We start from the raw sequence: 25,646 nt of genomic DNA on the forward strand, positions 1-25,646 counted from the left end.
CGGACTATTCCAAGAGATGATAACCATCCATTTGGAATTGACAGTCGGACTCGCAATCGGATGGCACTGAATCCGATAGCTACCCGCCTTCCCTATGTCGCAGTCGCAATCCGTCAGACTACCCATCTCTCAATGCCGAGCCGCGTCAAACTGAACCTGTCAAATGGATCCGAGGGCGCATCTGTTAAGGTCAAAGTAACAGAACTACATTCGACCTCACGATACTCTGAGCAGTTCAATACATTGTCATCAGCTTCTATTGGCCAAACTCCACGATATCCTGTGTTGATTAGGTTTCTTGACAGGAAATGACTAGCAATGATTTCGTACTCGAACAGGCGTTGAGAGTCTGCATCTTGGGTTCGTAGTGGTCGTTCATCTCCTCAGTGTCACTTCGTTGAATATGAACAAGAATGACTGCGAAGTGCCTTTTCTCAAATAATGCACGATCAATTCGAGCAGCTCCGGGTGCAGCGGAATCAATCAACCCCGGATCAGACGGACCCTTCACCGATCATCTCCCCACGGGGTCGAGATCCATCCGCCCGGGTTCACTCGGCAAACAGTCGGCCGAAAGCCTACTTCACGGTGGACTCGGCTCATGTTGGCCCGAGTAAAAATTCACCCACCTTCTTCCCACGAATGAGGAGCGCTTCATCAAACGCTATCCAATCGCTTTCCCACTCGTGCGCAAATTGAGCAACGGCTTTTTAGTATTCATCTAGCTTAGCGGTCCCGCCGCTGTGTCTTTTGCCTCCAAATGACCCCTGGATCACGCGGGGAAATGCCCAGCTTAGAGGCTTGTCAGTCCAGTTGGATGCGGGGAGACATGATGGCATCCCTGGCACCCTGGATGGCGCTGGGTGCCGAGATCCGTTGTCAATGACACCTTCGCCATGAGAGGAAGAATAAAGAAGAAGCTGCACCTTCGTTACCTTGCTCGGCGAGACAGCTCGAAGGACCTCGCTCGTGTCTTCACCATCGTCGACTTCTCGATCTGGACGGAAATAAGTTGACAATGAAGTTTTCCGCAGTTTCCCTCCTCTTCGGAGCTGGTTCGGTGCTCGCGGCACCAACGGAGCGCTCCGATGTTGACGACCGACAGGTCCTCTGGCTTGCTGGCGACAGCACGATGGCACCGGGCGGTGGACACAACGGTACCCAGGGTTGGGGAGAGTACCTACACTACTCTCTCGATTCGTCAAAGATTCGGGTCAACAACTCTGCATACGCTGGAAGAAGCGCGCGCACGTTCACAAGGGAGGGCCGGTTCCAGCGGATTATTGACGAAGTTAAGGCTGGCGACTGGGTTGTGATTGAGTTTGGTCACAACGATGGACGTATGTATCTAAACTGCATCGATCCTACCTCTCCAAACATGAACTACTCTGACAGAACTCTAGCTGGCAACCCGATCAACGATACAGTCAAGAACCGAGTTGACTGTCCCGGTATTGGAGACAATGTCTGCCCTGTACTTTTTAAGTACGTCCATGAATATTGAAAACCCCATATCTCTCCCCAATGGTGAAGATCTGATTGTCTTTAGCAACCAAACGGAAATCGTACAGACATACACCACCTACCTCCGCAACGCCTCCTCCACCTTCCTCTCCCTCGGTGCCCGTGTAGTCATCTCAACATCGACCCCCATCAACCCTTACTCGACCGGTACCTTTTCGTGGGCGCCGACCATCTACACGTGGTACGCTTGGTACGTCGTCGAATCCCTCGGTGGACCCGCGGCGGGCATCTACTACGTTCCGCACGGCAATTACAGCGCCCAGTCCCTTCAGGTGCAGGGCCAGCAGGCAGCTGTCGAGGGCTACCCGATGGATGCGGTACACATGTCGCCGAAGCTGGCGGACTCGTTTGCTGGTGCTTTTGTGTTGGGGCTTAAGTGCGGGACGTCGCCGCTGCAGGAGTATGTTGTCAACGCAACATCGAGACTGGAGGGGGATAGACTGGGAACTTGCCTCCAGGTTAATGCCACGCTGCCCATTTAACATCCAATAGAGCCCATGAAGAGAAGGGCTGTACTATCATCTGGTTCTTAATGCTCGAGTGGTGTCAAACTGTAATAGACTATATCAACGGCTGATAAAAGTTGATTAGCCCAAAGACGAAGAGCTCGATGGATAGGAAACTTGGGGTCTATGGAGCTTTAGAATAGACTGACCCAGTAACGAAGATAATACAGTATATAAGGTAGCCTGTACATGTAAGAAGTATCACTATGCTCCTATTACTTCTGGATGATTTGGAAGATAGACAATGAATTATGAACCTTCAAGTTCACTTCTGATAACTGAGTTCCTGAGAAGTTCGATTCTAGCTGCGCGAAGAACTGATACTAAACTTTAAATACAACAGCACACCCGGTTCTCAAGGACTTGAGAAAACAATTTCGAAAACCGCTCGTGAGTCTACTTACCGTTGCAACCTGTTTCCGCTACTGAGATGGAGCAAAGCCATCTTCAGAGTCGGAACCAAACTCCTTATCAGCGAAGATGTTCGGGCCATTGACAGTAGGTTCAAGGTGGTAGGCCCTCTGGCAACTAGTGCAGCAGACCAGTTGAGTGCGGCAGTCGCGCTGGATGGTCTGGCAACTGATACCGTTCCTGTAAGACGGGCAGTAGACGAAGTCGGACTGGGACGAGCTGATGGTGCGGCCGCACTGGCGGCATTTGGTGACGTTGAGGATGTAGTTGCACATGGCTGCGATGTAAAGTGAGTTGTGAGTTTGTTAGTTCGATCGATGCTTAAAGCTGCTGATGTCAGATGAAGAATCCTTGTGGAGCGTTGAGTTGAAGTTGAGAGTGTTGCGTCGGGGTGATGAGTTGAGAATGAGTTGCAGGAAGCTTCTAGGGTCAGTCCATAGTGGCACTTTTATGATTTTTCAGCCGGGAAGTTGATGCTGTCTGTCGTCTTTCACCAGCACTCATAGGTGCGAAAAGGTCTTGTTCCATCGATCAGACTGACACCTTAACCTACGCCATTGTCAACTGCTCCTTGTGAAAGAGGACAGTATCCTGGAGCACCTGGGCTGAATCAGTCTTTTCGAGTTGTCTCCTTCAGATCTTTTCTAAAAGTCTTTTTTAGGACACTTTCTGTGTTCTCGGGTCAAAGAACATGACAAAGGAGTCCTTCACTGCAGACAAGGTATCCTGATCAATCGGACTTTTCAATCGGGGCGAGACTCTGACCAGCTGAGGAAATGTCCGCACTGGATACTTAGTTCAACACATGCAGTATGTTATCCTCAGGTAGAAAAAACTGTGTTTGGAATTCCCACCCTGAGAACATCACAGATAAGAGGCTCGACTTGGTCAAATGTTTGCACGTGTGGTCTCGAGGAGGAGCGTTTGCTCTGTATGAATGATATTTGTGGGACACAAACATCGCCAAGACTTGCTTTCTCCGAACTGGGCCTCGCACGCGCATCTTCAACGTAACATCATTTGCAGCCAGACCGTCGGGCTGGGTTTGCCAAAAGGGACTTTTCGTTGGCCAAACACCGAAATTTCGCATGGTTATTGTGCTGACGTGGGATGCCTCGTTGCACTAGAAGAGGGGCTTTCCGCGGGGGGGGTTCGTTTCATTTGCTGGATTTGCTTTTTACCCTTGAGCAGATCAATAATGACCATCGAAGCGAACACATTGTGGTCCCTCGGACAATCGGGGTGCGGAGACCATGTCCGTAGTAGCGCTGCCGTTGGGACTAGACAAACATGTAATCTTTTAGCTCTGTTGGAACCAGATTCCGTCACATCAGATAACGAATGCGGCTTTGCTTTAAATTGACAGTGGCCGCTCGCTGTTGGAAGTTTTTTCTCAATCCAACTTTTTCCTCTCGTGTGCACCACTATTTGATCCTACACTGTTCCAACACTTGCACTTTTGCTCGGGCATTAGACTGTACCAATGGGCTCTCTTGAGAACAAGACGTCTGTAGACAAGATGGAGTATGACACAAAGGAGAAGCTCGCTGCCTTGAGCGTCATCGAGTGAGTATCAAATGCAAGCGAATTTTCAAAAGTCTAGAGATAAGTCAACTGACTCCTTTTCAAAGTCTAGAGATCGCAGAGGTTGGTTGAATCTTGTTGGCATGAAACGACCCGGCCACTAACCATACTCCAGTACCTGGCAGGTGAGCATCCCTTGCCAGAGTCAGCTCCCCCAGCCCCAGACACAGAATTCGAGTACTCCATCCAAATTCCAATGCGCGATGGTGGCCGCGAACAAGAAGCCCGCGTCCACAAGCCCTCCACGTCAACAGGCGCAAAGTCCCCAGTCATCGTTCTCATCTATGGAGGAGCCTTCACAATGGGTGACTGTCACCAGATGAGCCCCTGGGCCAGAATCGCCAGGAAACTCTTCAATGCCACTGTCGTCAACCTTTCCTATCGTCTGGCACCTACTCACCCTTTCCCCGCAGCTCCCAATGATGTGGAAGACGGGCTCAAGTGGGTTTCTGAGAATGCGCACACACTAGGCGGCGACTTGAACGCAGGCTTCATTATCGGGGGCCCATCTGCTGGCGCAAACCTGGCGGCCGTTATGGCACAGAAGACGGTTGATGGCATCACGAAACTCGGAGCCCCTCTCACTGGTGTCTGGCTCCTGGCTCCTCTTTTCCTTGAGGACGATATAGTGCCTCCAGAGTACAAGGACATCTTCCTCGCAAGAGAGCAGAACGCCGAGGCCCCGATCTTCAGTAAAGCAGCCTGGGGTTATCTCGCAGCCAATTACAAGGCAGACATCAAATCAGTGGATTATTCGCCTTTCAACTCGAAGAACCCCCACGTCGGAATGCCGCCTACAGTTGTGCAGGTTGGAGGTCTAGACTTCCTCCGGGACGACGGGCTGGTTTATGAGAAAGCTCTCAGAGCACACGGTGTTGAAACCCGGCTAGATGTGTATCCCGGCGCTCCGCATGGACATTTCATATTCCCTGGAATCAAGTCCGCGTTCAAGGCGAACATTGACATTTTCAAAGGCCTCGGGTGGCTTCTCAAGCAGGAGACTTCGGAGGATGAGATCAAAAAGGCGGTTGTTGCGGATCCTTTCATGACCGTTCCGGAGAATTCGTCAACGGCTTATGACGCCGTATTCCGATGACCGTAGAAATCATAGCATGCTGTTACTTGAATCATCTTACAATTCTTGTTTGTCACCCCTTAATTATCTGTGGCTAAACTCTTCCTGGAAAGCATGATCAAGAGAGCGATGATATTGGCTGGTGAGATTGCTTCATTGTTCCCATTACTATCATTACTAACTTTGTAGCGGAGTAGAGTTGCTCCGGGTATCGTCAAGCCTTCTACATCAAAGGTGGTCGCTCTCATTCAAGAATATTAGACACAAGAGTCAGCAATTGCTTGCTTCGCGTGACTGTCTTTTTCCGCGCAACGCTTTTGGCGCCCATTCTCAATGGAGCGACTTGATCATAGCGCTCTTCCATAAAATTCCCGCTCGTCCCTGGGAAGAGTAAGAACGAGTATCAACGTCATATGGGGCCAACATACCTTATTTGTTCCTGGCTATGGACATTGAGGTCAATCCGATCATCATGATTATAAATCTTATCATCGTCTGACCCGCCTTGACTTTCTTCATCCACGCTCCGAGCTCGCACAATTCCCTCAAGCTTGAAGTCTGGTATGTCCACCAGAAGACAGCTTCCGCTCCGTGGGAGATTCCGGGCGCCATACAACTCGGTCTCCTCCGTCGTCGATAGGGTACTTTTCCCCGTTCTAGAGGTAACCATACTCCGGTACGTGTTGAGTTCCATGTTGTTCGAATTTTCGTTGCTATGGTCCTGGTTGACCTTGTTGTCGTAGCCAAGGGTAGATGCTTTTTCCTTGATGAAAACTCGCAAGACTGGGATAGATGATCCAATGATTGCCGTGGCTGTTTCCACCGCCGTCCAGATAGTTACGTCTTTCCCGTTGACTTGGGTGACAAATGTTAGCCAAATGCCAGAATGAAGTTCAACGGACACCGGTCAACTCACAAAAGAAATCGCCTTGCTCTAGTTGGACGAGATATATGCCCTTGATAATGGCGCATACGCCTGCCCTGTGGTGATAAGTCAGCATGAGGTAAGATAGCACAGCGCAGCTTGATAACCTAGACATACAACCAGCCTAGGCTCATCGCAAAGCAAACGCCTAGCTTTTCATGTTTCCTCAATCGCATCCCCCAGATGAGCTTCCATGGGATTATCGCCAATACAAAGTCCATGAAAGCGCACCAGGCCGCATTGAAGATGCCATAGTTGAGCGTCACAGATTCATCCCAGCAGGTCCCTGGCATCTGTCTGTTGAAGTTCTTCTGCACCGGGGTGCACTTCAGCCATGTCAAGGTCGCGCTGGGAAGCATAACCACCGTCAAGGTCACGACGGCGAACCAAACAAATATCCTGAACCAGCCCGTCGTGAGCCGAAGGAGGGTTACACCAAACCCAACTTTGCTACCAGTCGAAGCAAAGCACGATATTGATGCGCCTACTGAAGTATACATGGCGATCGTCAGGAGATTGGTCTGGGGAGTGATGTCGTAATAGTGACGGCCGAAACCCAAGTTGACGCCCATTTGAGTGATGATCGATTCGATAAAGAGACAAGTCTATAAGTCGCCGTCAGTTAATTTCTCAGACAGATGGATACCTCGCTGAAGATCCCTTATACGTACCCACGAGAAAAGAAAGATATAGTCATCCCACCACAGCTTCTGTCCCCTACTTAACTTTGCGTAGACTCGTAACGCCAGGAAAGCGCCACAGAAAAAGCAGAGGAACCATGTGATACCCGCTATCAGAGGACCGTTGCTCTCGATGGGAGCCATCATAGCCGCATTTGGATGAGGAGTATCACGGCCTCAAACTCGAGCAAGTCGAGTTGGAAGCTGGCGGTCGTGGGGTATGGTGAGAATTCTGCCCAGGAGAGACCAAGGCCCAGAACCGAATTGCTGGAACCTTTTATTGGTTGGTCGGCGGAAGTGCCGCTGTAAAGGGATAGTCAGACATTGATCGTCACTAGTTCAGCTTTTGATGATTTAGGGATGGGGAAGTCGGGGTGAGATTGGATAGGTCTCAGTGAGGTGTGTAATGCTAGCGTGGATGCGATGTAACGTACACATACCTAGATCGTTCACTCCGATGCAAAGTCTTTGGAATACTTCAACGTATATGACTCGAGCCATGACGTGGTGGGGGAGGTTGGTGAGCGTTCGCGGGTGCGTTCGCTCTAAATATCGAAACAAATTGGGCAGACAGAGTATTTCTTCTGTCTAGTGCGGTATGCAAAAGCCGGAGGCGCGCCTTGCCCCTAGCCGACACGGGCAAACCTCCTTGTTTAAAGTTCTTCTTGAGGCGCACGGTGGCGGGTTATGAACATATCCTCCTCGAGCTGAGGCGGAAGTCATTGCTTTTCCGTCTTCTGGAGGATACCTTCATCGTGGCGAACGGGGAGACCGTTGTCGGGGTAGTCCACTTAGGGAGGCACATATCAGACGACCCTCGGGCGGTCCTCGGTGACAGTGCTGAAATGGGTCGATCCAAACATTGTTCCAGACTACAAGGCAAGGTTGGAGGACTCGGGGGATGAGCCGATGGCGGGAACACTATCAATTTTGCCTGGAGCTTAAATCAAAGTTGGAATGTGAGAGGCTTATGTCGTTGAGTAGCGAGACCGATGCAGTCAGGCAAAGCTCCAGCTTGGTAGGGGCTTCTGATGATCCAGGATGGGCCAGTGAGAAGTGAGTCAGTTTACGAGAGCAAATCACACAACAGCTCTTGGTCCATGAAACGCAGAAGTACTCCAAACGTTGCATGTGGCGTCGGGCTTGATTTCGCTATTACTTGCGTCGACGTATGCCCCAATTCCCCCTCTCACCCCTCTTGCCAAGATCATCTTAGCCAGGAATGCATCTGTATCGGCCTCGATTGTTACCGTTGACCGAAGCTCGAGTTGATCGCAACATCGACAAAAAGTTCGGTATAAGTCAAACTTTTTAGCGAACTGCGTCTCCAACACTGGTGAGATTGGGCTGAATACACCAGCCACTCATCTACTTCCATGAGAATTCGAGAGGCATTCTATCTTGCTGCGAAGAGGAAACCCAAATAGTGCTCAGACACAGATCTGCGTCAGCTAATGCGACATCTGTGCAGAGCATCAGATGCTGTCTCGAATGAGAGCATTCACCTCTTCGGTACGGAAAGATGCTCTCTTGGCAACATCTCAAACCGCTTCAAGCTCGGCGTTGACGTCGAAGTTTAAAAGGACGATGCAGCCTTACAAACTTGCTACCTACAACACGGTATCCTTATGTGATGGCTTACGCGACCAGGCGGGGGATTGGCGTCGGACCCCGTCTAGACCCTGTCGAATCTGGACTTTGAGGTAAACAAGATGGCCAAGACGGGCATAATATCTGCTTGTGGATTTTCCGCCACAACCTTATTGACGATAAGGTAGATGAATCAGAGTAGTAGAGTCAGATATGTTGGATGAGTGGTGGAGACGGCGGCTATTGAACTGACAAGTCTGGCATGAAGGCATATGCATTCTCTGAAAATTGAGGCTTCACCAAATTTCGTCTAGTATCTCCGGCATCTGTCTGTTGAAACTTGGAGGGGATCATCGAACTATTTCCTAGTCATGGCACATGGTATTGGGATGTATTTTTCACGATGTCCACAACCATCCAACCCTGTGTTCTGGTATTTCGTGTCTCACTGGCCTTTCAGAAGCGCTGTCAACACTGAAGTAGCGGTGCGTCGAGAGGATGGGTGAGTTGCGCAAGTCATGAAAGAAACAATATCCCAAATAGTAGAGCCCCTCAAGAAGCCAACCTCTGAGGCATCTTACACATGCTCGTGATTTTCCATAGTAAGAGGAAGTCAGTGGTTGAGCGGGGCTTCGGAAGACGGTACGGTCCGTTCTACGGAACCAAGGCCCGTGAGTTGAGCCACTTTTCCAGGGCTATTTGGATGTGGATAAGAAAAATGTAAAGCTGCCCAGGTTGTGTCCAACTTCAGGGTAATAAGAACGTGGGTTTAGGAGCCGTAAACCACTTGTGGTCATGTGCAACCCAGTTAGCTCAACGTAAGTGAGTGTGAACTGAAGGTATATATATTCTAGTTCATGTTTGGACAATTCATCATTCAAAGTTTTGCTTTTCTGGTATAACCTCAATCTCCATTCACGGTTTGAGACCTTGAGGTCGACGATGACTAAACAGAAACGGAAGCGCTTTGCGGCAAGTGGAGGGCTTCGGAGCATGGCTCCGAGCCCGCAACAGTGGCGCTCGCGGCCGGACTCGAAAGTTTGACCGTGGTTTTGCTGTATTCTCAAATCGGAGTAGCCTACCCGTCGCTCTGGCCTGGATTTGTGAGCTATCCTGAGTGTGTTTGACGGTTGAACTAGTGAGACGGACGGAAAACTTCTAGCGCTGCCGTCGCAGCTAACGCAGGTGATGGCACCTCCTAGTAGCCTCCAGTGACGTGGTCAGACGCGTGGAAAACTTTGCGCCAGTCAAGCCTATCAGTCCAACAGTCTTGACATAGGATGACAGATGGGAGGTTCGACTGCAGAGTCGCTGTCTGTAGCACTTCATCAGTAGTTCAGCTGGATCCTGGGGGCCTGTATATGCCATCGCCATGTGGTGATGGCATAGGACACCAGCTTGGGCAAGTCACCTTTGCGGTCGTAGCCGATTATTTAGTTGCTCCCATCATGCGCTTTCCAATAGTATGCGATGTTAGCGGGCCTTGAGTATGACAACTTCTTGCTGGACGGTGAAGCTGAGAAAGAACCCGACTGATTAAATGTCAAGTCAAGCTCATGGCACCTTGTCAAGACCACCGGAAAGTCCTTCTCCATCTGATTCCTTGCGCAGTGTCGCGCAGTCAAGACAAGAGATCCTGCAGGCCTCTCAGCTTCCCCAATTGACGCTGTCGAATGTGGTAGATCTCGGATAGCCGCCCCTGGAAGTGCTTGTAGGATTTTACACTAGCCATGCGCCCTACGAGGGAAGCGTCCTCCGATTCGCAGCCGACTTGGGCGCAGTAGGGGTCAACATGCACATGTGTTTCAAGTCAGACCCTGATTGGAATGTTCGGCTTGCCACATGTAAACTCTTGTTTCCTTCCAACCCCCCTCTTGGTCTAGAACCTGCCTGACCACCGCCTACCGACATGGTGGAAGGCAGGATAAATGTATCGTGATCTCAAGGTAAGCGGGCGGAGTTCCCCCGTATTAACCCAGCTGAGCATTTCGCTTGATTCCGTCGCTGTCAGTACCGAACAGTTCAGTTGAGCGACTGAAGATGGGCGGACGGACCAACACCAGCCGCCCTGCTTTTCAGTCTGTCCATCCGCACCTAGCCAGCGTGCCAGTCTCTCTTAGCAGTGCAATTCCCTCTCAGCGTTGCGTGCCGTCACGGCTACGACATTGCTGAACCGTGCTCGACAAGGGAAACCGGGAGGCCCCTCCAAACGACCTAAATTGGGAATTCAATCCTGGCGCCGAGTGATAAGACGGTCCAATAAGAGAGTGGCCCCTAACAGCCAGGCCACATTTCGATAGCCGGTCTCACTTCTTCTGGCGCAGGCTGTGTCCTTGAAGATGCGCAGTTCCGTGACAGCCGTTGCGACTCATGTTAAAAGCTAGTTCTTTGGGCCGAACACGTGCCCCATCTCCTTCACACACTCATAAGGCGAGACAGCTGTTAGGAGACAGGTATCTGTAGCCTCGGATGGTTTTCTAGTGTGTGTGGTTGTCAACTCGAAGTTTACTCCGCAAGACTGGCCTTTGTTGAGGAGAAGATGTTACAGGACGCGCGGCGCGCCAACTTTGGCCTTTTGGAGACTTGGTGTCTTGTGCGGAGATTCTTTACTCTTTCACGACGAAATCGACCTTCATGCTGCCGCAACTTCGCAAGTCTGGCGCTGTGCCGTACCTGATGTACTGCGGTCGAATCTCCTCTTTTGTGATCACCTAACTGATCGGGCAAAGCTGCAATCAAGCACTGCCGGGCGCCCACATCGGAAGGTTTAACAAACGGATACTTCCAAATGTTCCCAAAGCTCATCGGTCCACTTGGCGTTCAGTCCAACACCCAGATTGACGGGGATCATACAAACAGGCGACAGCCGTGCTAATTAATTCGCTGCCAGAATTGTAACTGCAATGTTAAGGGGATGCCTTTGCCTGGGTCTGGGTTGCCTCAGATCCTTAAAATACTTTTGATTAGCACCAAATTAAGCTTCGAGTGTCGAGCTCAAGGCCAGACAAAACCATTGTACCTCCCATACCAACGGCTTTCGCGTTCATCCATGATACTATTCACAATCACGACATCGAAGTCACCCGCGCTGACTGACGAACACCCCCCTTTTTTTCGAGAGCCGTCCACATCCGTACTCGCTCCACGCAACCGAAGCTGAACGCTGACGATCTCGTACCGGGGCGTCCACAGCGTGGTCAGATTGGGGAATTCAAACTCGATTTCGATTCTCATCCCCTGTAAAGTCCCCGGTTTTAACCTGGCCCCCAGCAGATTCCGTGCGAACCGCCCTGCTATTGTCTGGAGGCCGAGGGGACCTTTTTTGCGACGCTGATCGCCCCCGCCACGACTCGTATTTTCGCAGCGAGGAAAAAAGGGCCAAGCGTTCTGTCCTCTTCTTTTCGACTCGCGGTGGTTGCGAAATCATGATTTCTCGTCAAAACTGGTGAAAAACACAACGGAAAGCGATCGAGACGAACTCGCGCCACCGCCTTACACTCCTTTCTCCTTTCTTCTCTCGCCATGGCCGTGAACCGGTCCATCTTCCGCCGAATGCTGGCGGTAGCCGGATCCGGTGGCGCCGGGCTGGTCCCGTGTCTCGCCGCGCTTGGGCTGGTGCTCCTACAGGTCGGCGCGGCGGTCAATCTCTGGAATTCCCGCGAGCGAGGGCAGTTCAACTTTTCGCCGTCTTCGAGTTTAACGATATCCGAATTTTTGAGGTTCTTGATTGCGACTTTGCTACTGAAGCGCGAGATTCGCCGACGAAATACCAGCACCGAGTACTCTTCGCTGGGCAACGGGTCGGAGGACTTGGATCTTGGCGTTGATGAGGACGGACGATCGTCTGGCGAGTACGCTGCGGAGAAGCTATCACGACAAGCTCCTCGCATTGGAGGCGCGAGGGCATTCTGGCGTTATGTCTGGGGAGACACGGACTTGAGGTTCGGACTGATGAGGATTGCTTTACTGCAAATGCTCAGCAACAACTTGGTATGGGAGGTCAAAGCGCTTGGCACTTGGCGCTGGCGCAACATTGGATGAGGCAAAAGCTAACATTTTTCCCAAGTTGTTTCTCAACTATTTGGTCAGCGATCCAGGCACCGTCTCCATCACGAGGAGCGGTATCATGGTCGCAGCAGCTCTGGTCACGACGCCCGCTCTTGGACTGAAGGGCCCCAAGACCCGATGGATGGCTTTCTTGATCCAGGTAGGTCATTCGCATAGCTTCTGGTATTCCAGTTCAGCTGCTAAACAGGAGTAGACGTCGGGTCTGGTACTGTCCCAGTTCTACCCACAACATCGCACGAGGGCATCGACATACCAGCTTCCCCTCTACGTCAGCATTGTCGGCCAGGCCAGCTTCAGTGCCTTATCCGACATTCACAGCGAGAAGCTTTTGAAAGCTACCGACTTGAGCTCGAACGGCGCAAACATTGTTTTGGGAGCTTTCGGTGCGATACTCAACCTGCTCGTGCATGCGCTTGTACGACTATACAGCTCCTTCGAACCCACTTTCTTCGGCGGTTACGACAGCAAGGGCTTGTCGGTGGTGTTCATGACCACACTTGTGGCTCTGATTACCACGGTTGCACAGAAGAGTATGTTCTGGACACGGTCCCACTTTGGGGTTCTCGAAGAAGATTGCTGACGTTACACAGGGGGCGACTCGTGGGTGAGATGGTTCATCAACGACACCACTAGTGTCGTGTTGATGCTCGTGTCCGCGCACTTCTTCTTGTCCCGATACAGCATGTTCCTCATACCCGGCACAGTGCTCATCTTCGTCGCTTCGCTGGCATACATGAAATATGCTCCGTTAAAAGAGTACATCAGTTCCGTGGATGACGCGCCGAACTCTTTCGCGCCGCCTCCATCCTACAAGGTCGGTCATCTTGATACTTGAGTACTCTGATGAGGGCAACCTAACACTCTCACAGAAAGCAAAGTTTGGCCTTCTCACCCTTGCCAGCTTCCTAGGCGCAGGCATCATTCCCTACGCGACACTTTCTGAACTCCCGCATACCCCCGAGTACCGACTTGTCATGAGAGACGACACCGACGGACACTGCTCAACACCCCCGGCCGAAATCATCACGCCCTTCACGGATAAGCAAGAACCGTACAAGATCTCAACGGGCCCTGGCAATCTTACTGTCTCACCCTTTAGCAACACGCTCGCCATGATTCGCTGGAATGCGAAGCGCATGGAGCGCGTGCCTCTGCTCATGAAATACAAGCCCTTCTACCACACTGTTCATATCTCCATGCCGGAGATGATCGAGGACAAGCCCGCGGACTGGCACAATCTCACTCACTCGCAATACCCGCACCACGAGACGATCTACATGCAGGTGGCCAGGACGATGAAGCTCATCCTCGATGAGCAACCCGATATCGAAGGCTTGATGTACTTCCACTTCGACTCCTGGATCGACCCGATGGCCTGGGTCGACGAGAACCGCGAATCCATCTGGTTCCCGACATCTCATAACACGCGGCAGTTCGAGGGCGACGGACCGCGGTACATGTGTATGACAGACTGGCAGAAGTTTCCGCAATGGTGGGGATGGTACCACAAGTGGAACGAGAAGGCCGTCACCGTCAACGGCGAGATTATCCGGATGAACCGCGGCTACACGATCGAGGAAAAGGAGTTTTGCGTAGGCTGGTCGGACATTTTCTACATTCCTCGACGCTTCTTTGCCGACTTTATTTTCCTGTCATCCGTCTACGGTTGCGCGGATCTGTTCCACGAGGTCGCAATTCCCACGATGCTCAACATTATTGACCGGAGCCGGAGGAGTGAGAAGGCCAAGTTCCAGTCGGTCATTGACCGAATCGGAGACTGCTGGGGAGGATGCTGCGATGATTCAGCCACGGCCCATGACGTTAAGTGGACGAGGTGTGGTCACAGGTTGAATTACCTGAACCAGGAGGTGATTGATGCGCATTACAGCCGGTTGGACGAGCAAACTGCATGGCTTGGCCAGTCTGAGAGACAAAAGTCTGGAGGTGAAAGGCGTTGATGGTTTGTTTTGTGGAACATAAGTCTATCGGAGCATTAGAGTGGACATAGCGTGTATTTGCTTCTGGCACCTGTAACATTATTTGAGGCGCAAAAAGTATCTAGTACTGAACTGGACATAACACAACTTGAAGAATCAAAACACGACGATTGTCTGATGAGTTTATTGAGGGTAATATCTATTCATGTGTATAAGACAATTAGCAACTTAAGTATATTTCGTTGTTGAAGTTTTTGTTCAAGTTTTGAACTAGACTATTAGTGTTGAGGCTGGCCGGAAGAAAGGTGCCGAGGGTGATCATCTTGAGGTGTTGTGTATCTTGGCTGCGGCACGGTTTGTAGTACACCATGGATAGTGTTTGTTCAATGTCGCTCGGCATGTGCATGGCAAGCAATCCCCAGCGTCAATCTGTTACTGACATAGACAAAAGGAATATGCTAGGATCTCTTCCTGGTGGAACAAATGCAGATACTATCATACCATCACACCATTAACCGTTCAAAATGGGTAAGTGTCTGGACACGCCCGGACCAAGGATTCAAAATGGTAAGTGCCTTAATTGAGCCAAGTCAATATCACTCACTGAAATGATTTCAAGCTGCCAAAAGGTATCTCTTTACCTGTTCCAACTTGGCAATGTGCTCCTCACGCACTGGCTGAGTTAGTCACGACTTTCAGTCTATGCTGGTAATTGATTGCAAGGCGTTCCTGATGTTACACAAGTGATCTACATGTGAACAGAGCACCGCAGCTGGGCCAGCATGATCATCATTGCATACGGGCCTTAATGAGAGTGTATTGATCAAATTTCTGGCAGGGGACTCGTCCAAGGAAAGAACAAAAGCAGCTGGACTTGGTGATGATTGTTTGCTCCTTCCATCGTTACTCAGTCAACCAAACTTCACAGGCAGCAAGGGCGGTCAGTCAGGAATACTCGACAGATTTCTGTACTCGAGAGCCTTCACGGAATTCTCATTGAGTATTTATATATTGACTCAGTAGCTTGAGACCTCCCCATCTTTCTTCGACATCTCACCTCCCCCGTCACCGCCATCGCCTGTTGACAAACTCTCCTTCCACAACTCACATTATCAACCACGACCAAGGGACAGACATCACGGCCTCCAAAATGAGATTTCGAGGCAAGTTAGTTCAAATGCAGTCAAATATCCATCATGAAAAAAACCTGACAGTAAAACCACAGTTGTCCTGACTGGTGCTGCCGCCCTTGCCAGTGGCGTCGCTGCCGGCCCTAGCTTTAACCCCCACAAGATCCGTCAGGGCCTCAACAAGAGGGATGGAGTCGACATCGTCAACACCGAGGCCAAGGATACTGTCCTCCAAACTCGCGAATGCGACATCGTCTGCCCCCTTAGCAAGCTCTGGTGCGAGTATCACCCTTACAACTACCGCTGCGACAGCTCCGGCAAGCTACGCTACGATCAGCGCCACACCGACTGTGAGAATGCCTCCTGGGGCTGTACCTGCGGCTGCGACTGGCGCGTTCCTGGCATTGAGTCCGTGGAGGAGACGAAGAAGGCTTAGGAGTATCATGAATGGAAGCCACAGAGATGATGATTATTGGGAAGCATGACAGATGCGGTATCTTGGGTGTGCATCACCAGGACCAGTCAAATTCGGGAATGAGATTCACAAAAAAGATCAAGTCGCAAATTGACAACATTCACGCTATGCCATGTATAATGATGAAGATTGCCCAGACAAGGGGATCAATTTCTGCCCTACAGGCTTGGATATAGCCTGTACATACAATGCGCTTCTTTGATGGTGAATGAGGACAGTCCATTGAGGTGATATTCTCATGTACTCAGCGACATATGCTCCCCAAACAATTTGGAGAAGGTCTTTGTATTGCTGGCCTTGGCTCAGCATGTTGGCCTTTCTCTCATACTTCATCCAGCTGATCCTGCCCGGTGCTTACAACTCTCAGTTTTTGGAAATCGAGGTTACGACATCTTTTGCTGCACACACATGCTCTTCTGCTGAACACCTGTACCTACGCTGCGAAAAGAGGTAAGACATATAAGACAGCCAGCCACAGACACCACAGCTTCGCTACAATATCGTCAGACTTCTCGTTCCGCCTCATCATCGTCAATGCAGCCATCAAGGCTCCCACTCCCAAAGGAGCCGCCCAGGCCGCCGGTCGAAGGTTCCAGAACAGCGGACACGCAGTGGACCACAGCAAGACCATCACGGCCAGTCCGCCGCGAGCAATTCCTTCGCCGTATAGCAGCGGGATGGTCTTGCGACCCCTAGCTTGATCTCCCTCCATATCTGGGAAATCCAGCGCTTGGACTGTAGTGGCGATGACGGCTCCGGTCACCCCGATCCAAGCCCACGCCTTCGGAAGGAGATCCCCGCCAGAGATGACCTCCAAAGCCCCAGCACTGAAACACATGATACCGCCCGTATTGATCGCGTTGCGCGCCCAGATGTTGATACTGCTTCCGTCGAGGTCGTTATACATCCATAGAAGGGTCATCATCGATATCGTTGGTTTGAACCCCCCCACAAACGCGCTCGCTGTGACCACGAGAGGTATCATGCCGAGAAGAAGTCGTTGGGCTTGTGCGGGCGTCAACCGCTTCGCAGCCAGTGGCCGCCAGGGTTTGTTATGCTCGTCTTCGACGATGGAGTCCGCGAGTCGCTGGTTTGAGATACCGCACACGATCAAGTTGAGCCATATCCACAGGATTGCCAGGGGTAGTCTCTGAAGATTTGAGTATTTCGTTTGATCGAATGCTGTCGTGAGTGATTCACGACTGAACACTGCTGCTGTGATGAAAATAATTTGAGGGGCTAGTACGGTCTTGATGTCGCTCCTAGTAAACAAATAGAGAGTCTTGAGATGAAAGGATGCGGTATGTGCCTGAAAAGGATCAATACAATGCTTACGGGAGCGTTGCGCAACGTCCAAGCGGAGATGTTTCCTTACCAAAGTCCAGCGCTTAAGTACAGATCTGTAAAGTTCCGGTGCGGGAGCGCCCGAAGGCTTCTCAGCCAAGATATTGTTTCCAACAACTGTCATGATGTCGTTCGTATGACAGCACTTTCCTGCCAAACCAAAATGTCGCTGAGAATCTGGACTGTGAATGCTCATGATGCTGGCTGGAAGGTGGAAATCAACCTGCTATTTCAATCAGTCGCCTGACTACCAAGCGACGTGGGGAAGTCCGCGCCGAAGATGGCAGTTTGCTTGGCCGGAAAGTCCAAGGATTGTGGATGTGACGACATCGTCTGATGTTGCCGTGTCTGCGCGCCTCGCAACATTGGGAACTGTATCCTGGCAAGAGACGATTGGAGGATTTCCGTGAGGCAGGCCGGTTTACCCGAAGCTACGGGACGAATTCCCAAAGGAGAGTCCAGTCGGGGACATTTGCTGAGGATAAATCTTTTAACTAAGTCTAATCCCGGTATAAGATTTCGGGAAGCTGAACTCTAGCTGCCTCGTAGCTAGGCGTGAGGGTCGAACTAGCAAACGCAGCTTGTCTCGGGCTGGCCGCACCGCCGCAGCAATTCCCTCTTGAGTTGAATTGGGCCGTGTTACATATTTCGAACACGTTCCTAACCTAAATTGTGGAGAGCTGAAAAGTCCGCGGCCTCTCATCAGATAACGAGCACCTTGCGGTGATAAGCTTCAGCTTTCAAGTTCGACGCCACAGTCTCGTTTGGTCTAGCCCTGCGCCCCACAACATATCAGCATGTTCACCGCTTAGAGTACTAAACAGTCAAGACCTACATCAACTTAGAGTACTTGATGAGATTGAGAATACGAAACTGATGGAATCGAATCCGGGCTCACCGTCGATGTTTGAAATTCGATATCTCGGATAGATACAAGGCATTCGATCACACTCCATTAGCAAGGAAGGCGACAGTATTAAGTTCCAATGGTTTGGCATGATCAAAGCCATACAAGTGTACTATTAATACAAATCCTGTAAGTTAGGAAGGCTGTTTTTCGCAATTTATCGGACATGACGTGTTGTGCAATTAAAGCCTATTGATCGGCAAGACTGCTCATAATACCAAGTAAAGCAGCAACGACTAAAAATGGTTAGCGTGCTCTGTTTGAAACTCGTTCAATCCGGAACATAAGATACTTACAACCTTCTGCTGTCACAATGTAGGATGCGATAGACCAAGCAGTCTGGATGGTGGTTCGGTCCGTCCAGTCCTTTGAGTTGAACCACAGTCCGATGACGAGGCTTAGCACTACTGGTGTGAGAATCACGACGGCAAACCTAGTGACGGACCAGTCCAGCACAAGTTCAAGTAAGTTCTTTCCGTTGAGTACGTCATGTGAGTCGCTGTTAAGTTCCTGGTGCTACCAGTCTCCCCAAGCAAGTGCGATGTGCTCTGGGACTCGCCCTCGCTTGTACGTATGCAGGAGCAATTGCAGGTCTGCAGCACCGTTGTTGTCAAGGTCGACTCGTTCATGAGTCCCTTCTTTCGCATTGCACTACAGACAAGATTAGCGACCATCACAGCATAGATGCCGTCTGTTAGGAACTGAGGAAGGGCTTGAATGTGTTCAGCGCAGAATAATAGTGAATGGCTGAGTTGCAAGGAAAACGAGGCTTTAGTCCATCAAGATGGAGCATATACAGACAGAACTTCGCACAAGGCGTCAATTTTGTTGGCCAAGATGGTATAGTCAACGTTGAGATCAAGTCTTTTCTATTGTGCACAGCCTGTTACACCGTCCAACTTGCGTTGATGCATTCCAAAGTCCTCAAATCTTGACTATGCGGATGGGATGCTCACTTTCGGCATTCAGAGTCGCTTGAACGTGAAAAAGGTTTATTTTACTGTTATCCAGACATTACTAATATTATCCAGAGTCATAATTCGTCCATCGTATCATTCCTCCACTGAAATATCTACCAATTAACCAAAGACTTACGCCTGCACAGGGGTAATCTGGGCGGTAGCCTTCAAGTCTCTGCTGCTCCATCCGAGGCTGAGGGTGAACTCGCCCTCGGGGATGAGCCACTGCTGAGAGACAACGTCCCAGTAGCTGAGATCGCGACGCATCAGCTCGAAACCGACCTTCTTGGTCTCGCCGGCGGCAAGGGGAACCTTCTCGAAACCGCGAAGCTGCTTGGGGGGAGTGCCCGCCGGCGTGGAGTCTGGGAAGGTGACGTAGAGCTGGGGAACGGCGGCACCCTCCACATCGCCAGAGTTGGTGATGGAAACGGTAGCGTTGTAGATGGTCTCCCAGAGGGCGGGGTTTCCACCGGGCTCGACGGGGCGCTGCTCAGGGGCGGAGGTGATATCCTGCTCGACGGGGCTAGCCTCAAAGTCGGCGACCTCGAAGGTGGTGTAGCTGAGACCGAAGCCGAACTCGTAGCGGACAGAGATGTTGTGGGCATCGAAGTAGCGGTAGTCGATCTCGAGCTTCTCATCGAACCAACTCTGCCAGTCGTACCAGCCGGTGGTGTTGATGCCGGTGGTGGGAGGAGCGTTGTAGTCGGTGCCGTTCAGGGCAATGGTGTAGGGAAGTCTGGCAGAGGGGTTGACATCGCCGTAGAGGACGTCGACGAGGGAGTTACCGGACTCCTGGCCAGGGAAGTGGGCGGCGAGGATGGCCGTGACATTGGGGTGGTCGGCCCAGGGAAGGTCGTTGATGCCGGAAGAGTGGGTGATGACAATGGTGTTGTTGCAGTCCTTGGCGACGCTCTCGACGACGTCGTTGCCGTCCCAGTCGACGCTCAAGTGCTGGCGGTCAGCGGCCTCCTCAGCCCAGGTCTTGAGGAAGACGAGACAGACCTCGGGGGCCTTGGGAACCCAGAGATCGGTGACGTTGGAGTTGATGATGAGGGTGTTGTTCAGCCACTGCTGGACGAGGGCACCGTCCTTGGAAGCGCGAGCCTTGATGGCTTCGAGGGGGGTGACGAGGTAAGTCAGACGACCGGTGCCGGATCCACCACCAGCGACGAGAGTGCCGTACTCGAAGTCAGCCTGGTTGTAGAATCCCTGAGTGTCTTCGCCAGCATCGTTGCCAAAGACAGCGATGGACTTGGGAGCCTTGAGGGGAAGAGCCTTGTTCTCATTCTTGAGAAGGACGGCGGCGGCGGCGCCGTGCTTGCGGATCAGCTCACCGTGGTTCTCACGAACATCACGGCTGCGCTCGCCAGTCAGGTTGAACTCACGAACCCAGGTGGATCTGGGGGAGAAGGTGTTGAGGTCGCCAGTGGAGGGGTCGACGGTAGGGTATTCCTTGTCCTGGTTGAGCCAGTAGTAGGGAGTCATAATGCGAACGATCATGTCATCAACGCGGGCGACGTTGAGGGTACCGTTGTTAACAGCAGTAGTGACGTTGCCGCCGAAGAAAGATCCAGACTTCCAGTCCATGCCGTACTTGCCGATACCGCCAGGCATATCCATATCAAGACCGGCCTCGATGGCGGCAACACCAGTGTGGGTGGCACCCCAGTCGGACATAACGTAACCATCAAATCCGAGCTCAGTCTTCAGAAGACCGTTCAGAGACTTGGAGTTCTGGCAACCGTAGGAACCGTTGATGCGCTGGTAAGAGCACATGAAGGAAGAAGCCTTGGCCTTGACAGCGTTGGCAAAAGGCCAGATGTAGAGCTCGTGGGCGGTTCTGTCATCGACGTTGGAGGAGAGGGCCTGTTCCTCAATGTCTGTGGCAGTACCATTGGGGTCGAAAGTCGGGTTGCGCATGGTCTCCTGCTCGTTGAGAATCCAGTGCTTAGCAGTAGCCTGGACACCAGCATCCTGGTGGCCGGTGATAGTCTCCTCCATGGCGACACCAGTCAGGTAAGGGTCGGGACTGAAGCCCTCCCAGTTTCTGCCGGAGTAGGCACTGCGGCCGAGGGGGCCAGCGACGGGGCTTTGAGTGGTCAGTAGGTGTTGGACCTAATGAGTGTACGGAGATGGACAAACCTGAGAGCAATGTGGGCACCCTTCGCCTTGAACTCCTTGCCCATGGCAAGGCCTCTCTCGTAGAGAATATCTCTATCCCAGGTGGCCGCAGCAGAGACACCGGCGGAGAAGACACTGGCGTAGTCGGCAACACGGATTGACAGGGGGCCATCCTGGAGGCAGAGACCCTGGAAACCAAGACGAGGGATTGCGACAATGTTTCCGACGCAAGGACCGGGTTGTCCAGTGACCATATCGGCCTTCTCCTCAATAGTCAGTTGAGAGACGAACTCCCTTGCCTTGGCGAGGGCATCCTCCCAACCGGTACCAGTGATGTTGGCTTCATAGTTGAGTTAGATATTTTGATCATAAAGTCACAGATGTGATCCGAGAAACTTACGGGAAGGGTAGACTGGCTCAGAGTCCCCGTAAGGACCGAGGATGGTGGTGTTCACCGGCTGAATCCAGCTGAAGGCATCTTCAGATCGGTCACCAGAGTCATACGCCTGAGCGTTGACTGAGGGTGCCAACAGAAGGCCGGATAGGAAGAGAGACAGAGCTGCGGACATTTTGAGATCCTTGAGCTGTTGACTGGCGGCTTGTGCTGAAGATCTCAAATTTCCATCGATTGGGGGTTACATGCCGTCCTTTATATGTTACCTGTTCATCGTCGGCAGCAACGTCAGTCCACCATATCCTCGTCGCCTTCGCACTCTGCTCGCCGGTGACCTGGATAGGCCCCTCCTCTTCCCCGTAACCTCCGCGCGGGCAACGACAAAGTCGGGGAAAACCTGATCATGATCGCGTTCCCATTGGTAATGCACATCGTCATGGTCCGGAAGTCGGCCCCGCACCGGTTGACACCCGCAAGATGCTCACCAAGACGCGAAGTGGTGGGATATTGGGCAGGGTAATCAGCCGTAGATTTTCCAGCGACGCACACGATGACTACACTAGGCTTAGTTTCTAGATGGTTGCCAAACCGACGGCAAGGTCCGGAAAAAGGCTTTGCTATACACGTGGGGAGGCCGAATCTTGCCGAGTCCCCAGTCTGATTAGGGGTGGCCACACATCGTCATATGGGTTGTGGGGTGTAATTCTCTTAACGGCGGGTATGACTAGTCATAGAATCGCTGGAACAGCTGTTAAGCGGGAAGATCGAGTCATTGGGCCTCTAGAACCATCGACTCTTTCAACAGGTCTCAGCACCCTTCACCGCCCGGCTTCCAGAACTACCAGCGATAAGTCCGCATCAAGCCGACTGCTGGCTACCGACATGGAGTCGCTTTACCAACGACGGGCAAAGTCTTCAGAGTAGAATGGAGTAATAATCACACATGGCGCGCCTGACTGTCGGTGTTTCCGCCGTAGCATTCAAAGTTAACTTCCGGAGAACTGCCGCTGTGGGCGGGACAAGGAACACGAGCCAATATGTGGGGGATGCGGATCGGGTGACAGCTGGAAAACCTGGAGACTCCAAGCTTTTGTTTTCCTGAGCAAACCCCCGGTCCGAACACTCATTCACCTCACCCAAAGCTTGCTCCGTACCGGCTTTTCAAAAAGCAGAAGAACCGCCCCGGCTTCATCCCAGCCACCCCCGCCCCCGCCGTTAAGGTGAGTGGACCACTGGGACACACGACTTTGTGTGGAGGTCCGACATTGCGCCGACACTAGAGGACTCTAGACGCAGGTTTTTTCTTTGAAATTTCTTCGTGATGGCGGTTGGAGTAGCTCTTTAGGGGAATCTCTTCATGAACACTCAGAAATTGAGGGGACTCTGGGGGCCAAGGCCGTGGAACTGGTCGTCCCAAATCGGAGAGAAACAGTACTCTGTCCCAGTATCCCCGGTTTCCCCGCACATCTAATCGGCCCTGTTCTTCGCCTTCGGGTCATGATTTACGCTGAAAACCGAGCCTCGTGCTCTGTGGAACATGTCAAAGAGAAAATCGAGGAGCCTGCCGCCGGTAAAACAACGGCTATTCAGCAGTGCCGACCTGTTGATCGGCCGATTAGCGCGGGGTCCGGTCTGAACGCCAAGAGTCCGTCTTGATCCATGGTAGAAAAGCCGTTCACGATGCCGACAATAGTAAAATATTTGCGTGCCCGACTCCATTCTCCCAATATTCCAGTGCCCCGGTGCGAGAGGTCTCGTGAGCAGCGCCTACGTCATGATAATTCCACGCCCGGGCAGAATGCCGGCATTCGATGCTAGTAGACTGCTGGATACAGCAATTTGTGGGATATCCAGGCCCCATCAAATCACCGTGCCACTCCTCCCAAGCAGACCACACCCATGGGGAAACAGTTGAGTTTTGTGGAGTTAACCATGCAAGTTTTGGAGAACTAGACCTCTACCGCCTCTCAGGGTTTGTCAGCCCTCAGCTGGAGCCTGGGTTGCCATGCGGGTACCTTGACTGATGTTTGCCTGTCACGCAGCTTCCCACTCCTCCAGGTTCGTGAGGCTCCTTCGGAATCCGATGCTGTTCCCATGATGGATATTGTGGAGTTTTGGGGTTCTTGTATCCATACTGGGGTCGGAGCGCGAAGTGCTCAAGCGTCGATCTATTCGGCCCTTTTCATCACGCATTGGAAATTGGACGCGCACCTTTTAACCATAACCTCATGTTCCGGTGTCAAGGTCATGTCATACCATAGCACAGATTCAATCATACAATGGGGATTTCCGGATATAGACTTATTGAGGTTTTTTGATGTTCATTTCATAGCCGAGGTCGACCTCGGGAGTAGCCCTGTTTCCGGGTTCCGACATCGCGAGCCCGAAGTGGGGGGTCAAAAGTGAATGATCCATTACTTGCGCAATTGAATCGAAAAGAAATCTGTTGTTTTCTGCTCCTTCTTTTCCATCTGACAATGGGTGTTGACCGGCCTGTCGACTAAGTCCAATCTTCCGCTACTACGTATGTTTCTCGTATGACGTGCGGTCACGCCTTGTAAGTGCACAGTCGATAGTCACGACTCACTCGCTCGGCAATTCTACATTTGGGTACTCTATAATTTGGAGCTCCAACTCCTATAACAATATGAGAAGAGTTGGCAGCTTTCAAGGACGATTTCGATTACCAGTCTGTTCAATGTTTGTGAGTCAGAAGTCTTCACCTATCAAACTAGGCGGGAAGTGACTACTTATCACTAAAAGTCCACTGAGCGACCACATGAGTACCATGATGTCTTCTCGGGATGTATTAAGTAGAACGTATATATGAGGGCAAACGCAGGGGAACGTCGTGTGATGTGACATACGGATGCCCCGCTGAGGCTCAACTCATTGAGTTGTTCCTGACTATATTGTCGTCATGGGACATCTGCAAGATGCCAGGAATCCAATTCCGTGGACCCTGCTTGCATACTACCACTGGCGTCGATCGTTTGCGGCTCTCCTTGAAACAGCTGCCAGAAATCCATTCTATTCCCGCTTGGGTAAGTGCGTGGTCGTGTGAGCAGCGGAGTGGATGAGAAGAGAATCGTTCCAATCATGTGAGCACTTTTACTCGAGTCAATAAATGCAAGCTCTGTGATTTCTGTAGGGCCTAGTTCTGACTTCCTCGCCCACAACAATGTGTGAGATCAACGTGCACCAAACTTTCAAGGCCAGGGCACTTTAGAAGCTATGATGTCGTACTTGGAGGCCTGCCAGACTTCTACAGAAGGAAAATCCTGAAGATGCCTGGGTGATCAAAGATACATAAGTGTGGACGTGTCCCCTGTTGCGGTGGCTTGCTCAGTGCTCGTAGCAAGTAGTTGGTGACCAGCAAAACCACAACAACAACTGGGCCCAAACCAGGTGACTTCACGATATGGAAATGAAGTCAAAGGCTCCCGGCCTGTACTTTTGTCACGCTTAAGTAGTGGGGGCAAAGCTGGTGTTAACTTGTTGTGTGATGATTGGTACTATTGATTATTTCGTCACGTGTGCGGTGACTATCTCTACCTCCATACCAATTCGGACTTGAGCTGTCTTAGAGAAGGGGTTCTCTCAATCATAGTACTTCCAGTAACAGCGCGTTGTGCATCCGTGTCAGAATGGATCTGCTATCAGCCTAATCTCAGTGCACGTAGCTGGGTGACTGCAACTTCAGAGCAAAAGCTTTCCAAACATAAATTAGGTTTTCCAGTCATGACATCCCTTAAGCCTTTACAAATACCCAAGCCCACACGTGAGTGACTCTTTTCAATTAACCTTATTTGTTACTTGGGATGCTTAAGTCATCATTGGCGGTTCACATACCTCAACTACATACCATATGTAACTTTTCGAAAAGTTGACTTATTACCATATGCCCTTAAATAACACCTTTTAAGTGGTTGATTTCTCGTAAACAGACTGATATCCCATTCTACTCTTGATATCCATTTAGTTTTGCATGGATGTTCATGTGTTTTACATGTGCG

At 51.3% G+C, this 25,646-nt stretch overlaps 8 protein-coding genes across 8 annotated transcripts; 4 read left to right on the forward strand and 4 right to left on the reverse strand.

Moving 5' to 3' along the window:
• Positions 1-637: 637 nt before the first annotated feature.
• Positions 638-2,243, forward strand: BDZ83DRAFT_627148 (GDSL-like Lipase/Acylhydrolase). The gene is made up of 3 exons (XM_060508612.1): positions 638-1,340; positions 1,404-1,485; positions 1,550-2,243. Exons 1-3 carry the CDS (start codon positions 1,019-1,021, stop codon positions 2,004-2,006), a joined length of 861 nt encoding a protein of 286 aa, XP_060363198.1. The 5' UTR covers positions 638-1,018; the 3' UTR covers positions 2,007-2,243.
• Positions 2,244-3,800: 1,557 nt separating this feature from the next.
• On the forward strand, positions 3,801-5,180 carry BDZ83DRAFT_627150 (lipase/esterase). Its single transcript, XM_060508613.1, has 3 exons — positions 3,801-4,007; positions 4,073-4,088; positions 4,141-5,180. Exons 1-3 carry the CDS (start codon positions 3,925-3,927, stop codon positions 5,119-5,121), a joined length of 1,080 nt encoding a protein of 359 aa, XP_060363199.1. The 5' UTR covers positions 3,801-3,924; the 3' UTR covers positions 5,122-5,180.
• A 329-nt stretch (positions 5,181-5,509) lies between these two features.
• On the reverse strand, positions 5,510-7,040 carry BDZ83DRAFT_781977 (uncharacterized protein; the record flags this gene model as incomplete). The annotated part of the gene is made up of 4 exons (XM_060515553.1): positions 6,697-7,040; positions 6,143-6,630; positions 6,017-6,081; positions 5,510-5,955 (listed from the first exon to the last, which is right to left on the reverse strand). The coding sequence occupies exons 1-4, from the start codon at positions 6,850-6,852 to the stop codon at positions 5,510-5,512; spliced, it is 1,155 nt and encodes a 384-aa protein (XP_060363200.1). The 5' UTR covers positions 6,853-7,040.
• Positions 7,041-11,847: 4,807 nt separating this feature from the next.
• Positions 11,848-14,321, forward strand: BDZ83DRAFT_581472 (uncharacterized protein; the record flags this gene model as incomplete). The annotated part of the gene is made up of 5 exons (XM_060505464.1): positions 11,848-12,285; positions 12,362-12,502; positions 12,557-12,893; positions 12,954-13,177; positions 13,212-14,321. The coding sequence occupies 5 exons, from the start codon at positions 11,848-11,850 to the stop codon at positions 14,319-14,321; spliced, it is 2,250 nt and encodes a 749-aa protein (XP_060363201.1).
• A 1,047-nt stretch (positions 14,322-15,368) lies between these two features.
• On the forward strand, positions 15,369-15,963 carry BDZ83DRAFT_397065 (uncharacterized protein). Its single transcript, XM_060502824.1, has 2 exons — positions 15,369-15,463; positions 15,526-15,963. Exons 1-2 carry the CDS (start codon positions 15,451-15,453, stop codon positions 15,864-15,866), a joined length of 354 nt encoding a protein of 117 aa, XP_060363202.1. The 5' UTR covers positions 15,369-15,450; the 3' UTR covers positions 15,867-15,963.
• Positions 15,964-16,338: 375 nt separating this feature from the next.
• On the reverse strand, positions 16,339-17,373 carry BDZ83DRAFT_753779 (UbiA prenyltransferase; the record flags this gene model as incomplete). Its single annotated transcript, XM_060514393.1, has 2 exons — positions 16,339-17,214; positions 17,281-17,373. The coding sequence occupies 2 exons, from the start codon at positions 17,371-17,373 to the stop codon at positions 16,339-16,341; spliced, it is 969 nt and encodes a 322-aa protein (XP_060363203.1).
• Positions 17,374-18,144: 771 nt separating this feature from the next.
• Positions 18,145-18,967, reverse strand: BDZ83DRAFT_627166 (uncharacterized protein). The gene is made up of 3 exons (XM_060508614.1): positions 18,680-18,967; positions 18,476-18,620; positions 18,145-18,285 (listed from the first exon to the last, which is right to left on the reverse strand). Exons 1-3 carry the CDS (start codon positions 18,828-18,830, stop codon positions 18,195-18,197), a joined length of 387 nt encoding a protein of 128 aa, XP_060363204.1. The 5' UTR covers positions 18,831-18,967; the 3' UTR covers positions 18,145-18,194.
• Positions 18,968-19,183: 216 nt separating this feature from the next.
• On the reverse strand, positions 19,184-21,828 carry BDZ83DRAFT_781996 (glycosyl hydrolase family 3 N terminal domain-containing protein). The gene is made up of 3 exons (XM_060515554.1): positions 21,637-21,828; positions 21,258-21,576; positions 19,184-21,204 (listed from the first exon to the last, which is right to left on the reverse strand). The coding sequence occupies exons 1-3, from the start codon at positions 21,803-21,805 to the stop codon at positions 19,248-19,250; spliced, it is 2,445 nt and encodes an 814-aa protein (XP_060363205.1). The 5' UTR covers positions 21,806-21,828; the 3' UTR covers positions 19,184-19,247.
• Between the last annotated feature and the right edge of the window lie 3,818 nt (positions 21,829-25,646).

The sequence above is a fragment of the Colletotrichum acutatum genome (genome assembly GCF_030867785.1).
Source record: "Colletotrichum acutatum strain CBS 112980 chromosome Unknown BDZ83scaffold_69, whole genome shotgun sequence".
Taxonomy (NCBI): Eukaryota; Fungi; Ascomycota; class Sordariomycetes; order Glomerellales; family Glomerellaceae; genus Colletotrichum; species Colletotrichum acutatum.

Coding starts and splice junctions, on each gene's coding strand:
- BDZ83DRAFT_627150 (XM_060508613.1), top strand. CDS start 3,925: ATGGGCTCTCTTGAGAACAAGACGTCTGTAGACAAGATGGAGTATGAC.
- BDZ83DRAFT_627166 (XM_060508614.1), bottom strand. CDS start 18,830: ATGGTCGCTAATCTTGTCTGTAGTGCAATGCGAAAGAAGGGACTCATG. Junction 18,621..18,679: donor ATCGCACTTGCTTGGGGAGA/CTGGTAGCACCA, acceptor GAAAGAACTTAC/TTGAACTTGTGCTGGACTGG. Junction 18,286..18,475: donor ACTGCTTGGTCTATCGCATC/CTACATTGTGAC, acceptor TTCCTAACTTAC/AGGATTTGTATTAATAGTAC.
- BDZ83DRAFT_781996 (XM_060515554.1), bottom strand. CDS start 21,805: ATGTCCGCAGCTCTGTCTCTCTTCCTATCCGGCCTTCTGTTGGCACCC. Junction 21,577..21,636: donor TGAGCCAGTCTACCCTTCCC/GTAAGTTTCTCG, acceptor TCAACTATGAAG/CCAACATCACTGGTACCGGT. Junction 21,205..21,257: donor GGTGCCCACATTGCTCTCAG/GTTTGTCCATCT, acceptor GACCACTCAAAG/CCCCGTCGCTGGCCCCCTCG.
- BDZ83DRAFT_627148 (XM_060508612.1), top strand. CDS start 1,019: ATGAAGTTTTCCGCAGTTTCCCTCCTCTTCGGAGCTGGTTCGGTGCTC. Junction 1,341..1,403: donor GTTTGGTCACAACGATGGAC/GTATGTATCTAA, acceptor ACAGAACTCTAG/CTGGCAACCCGATCAACGAT. Junction 1,486..1,549: donor GTCTGCCCTGTACTTTTTAA/GTACGTCCATGA, acceptor GATTGTCTTTAG/CAACCAAACGGAAATCGTAC.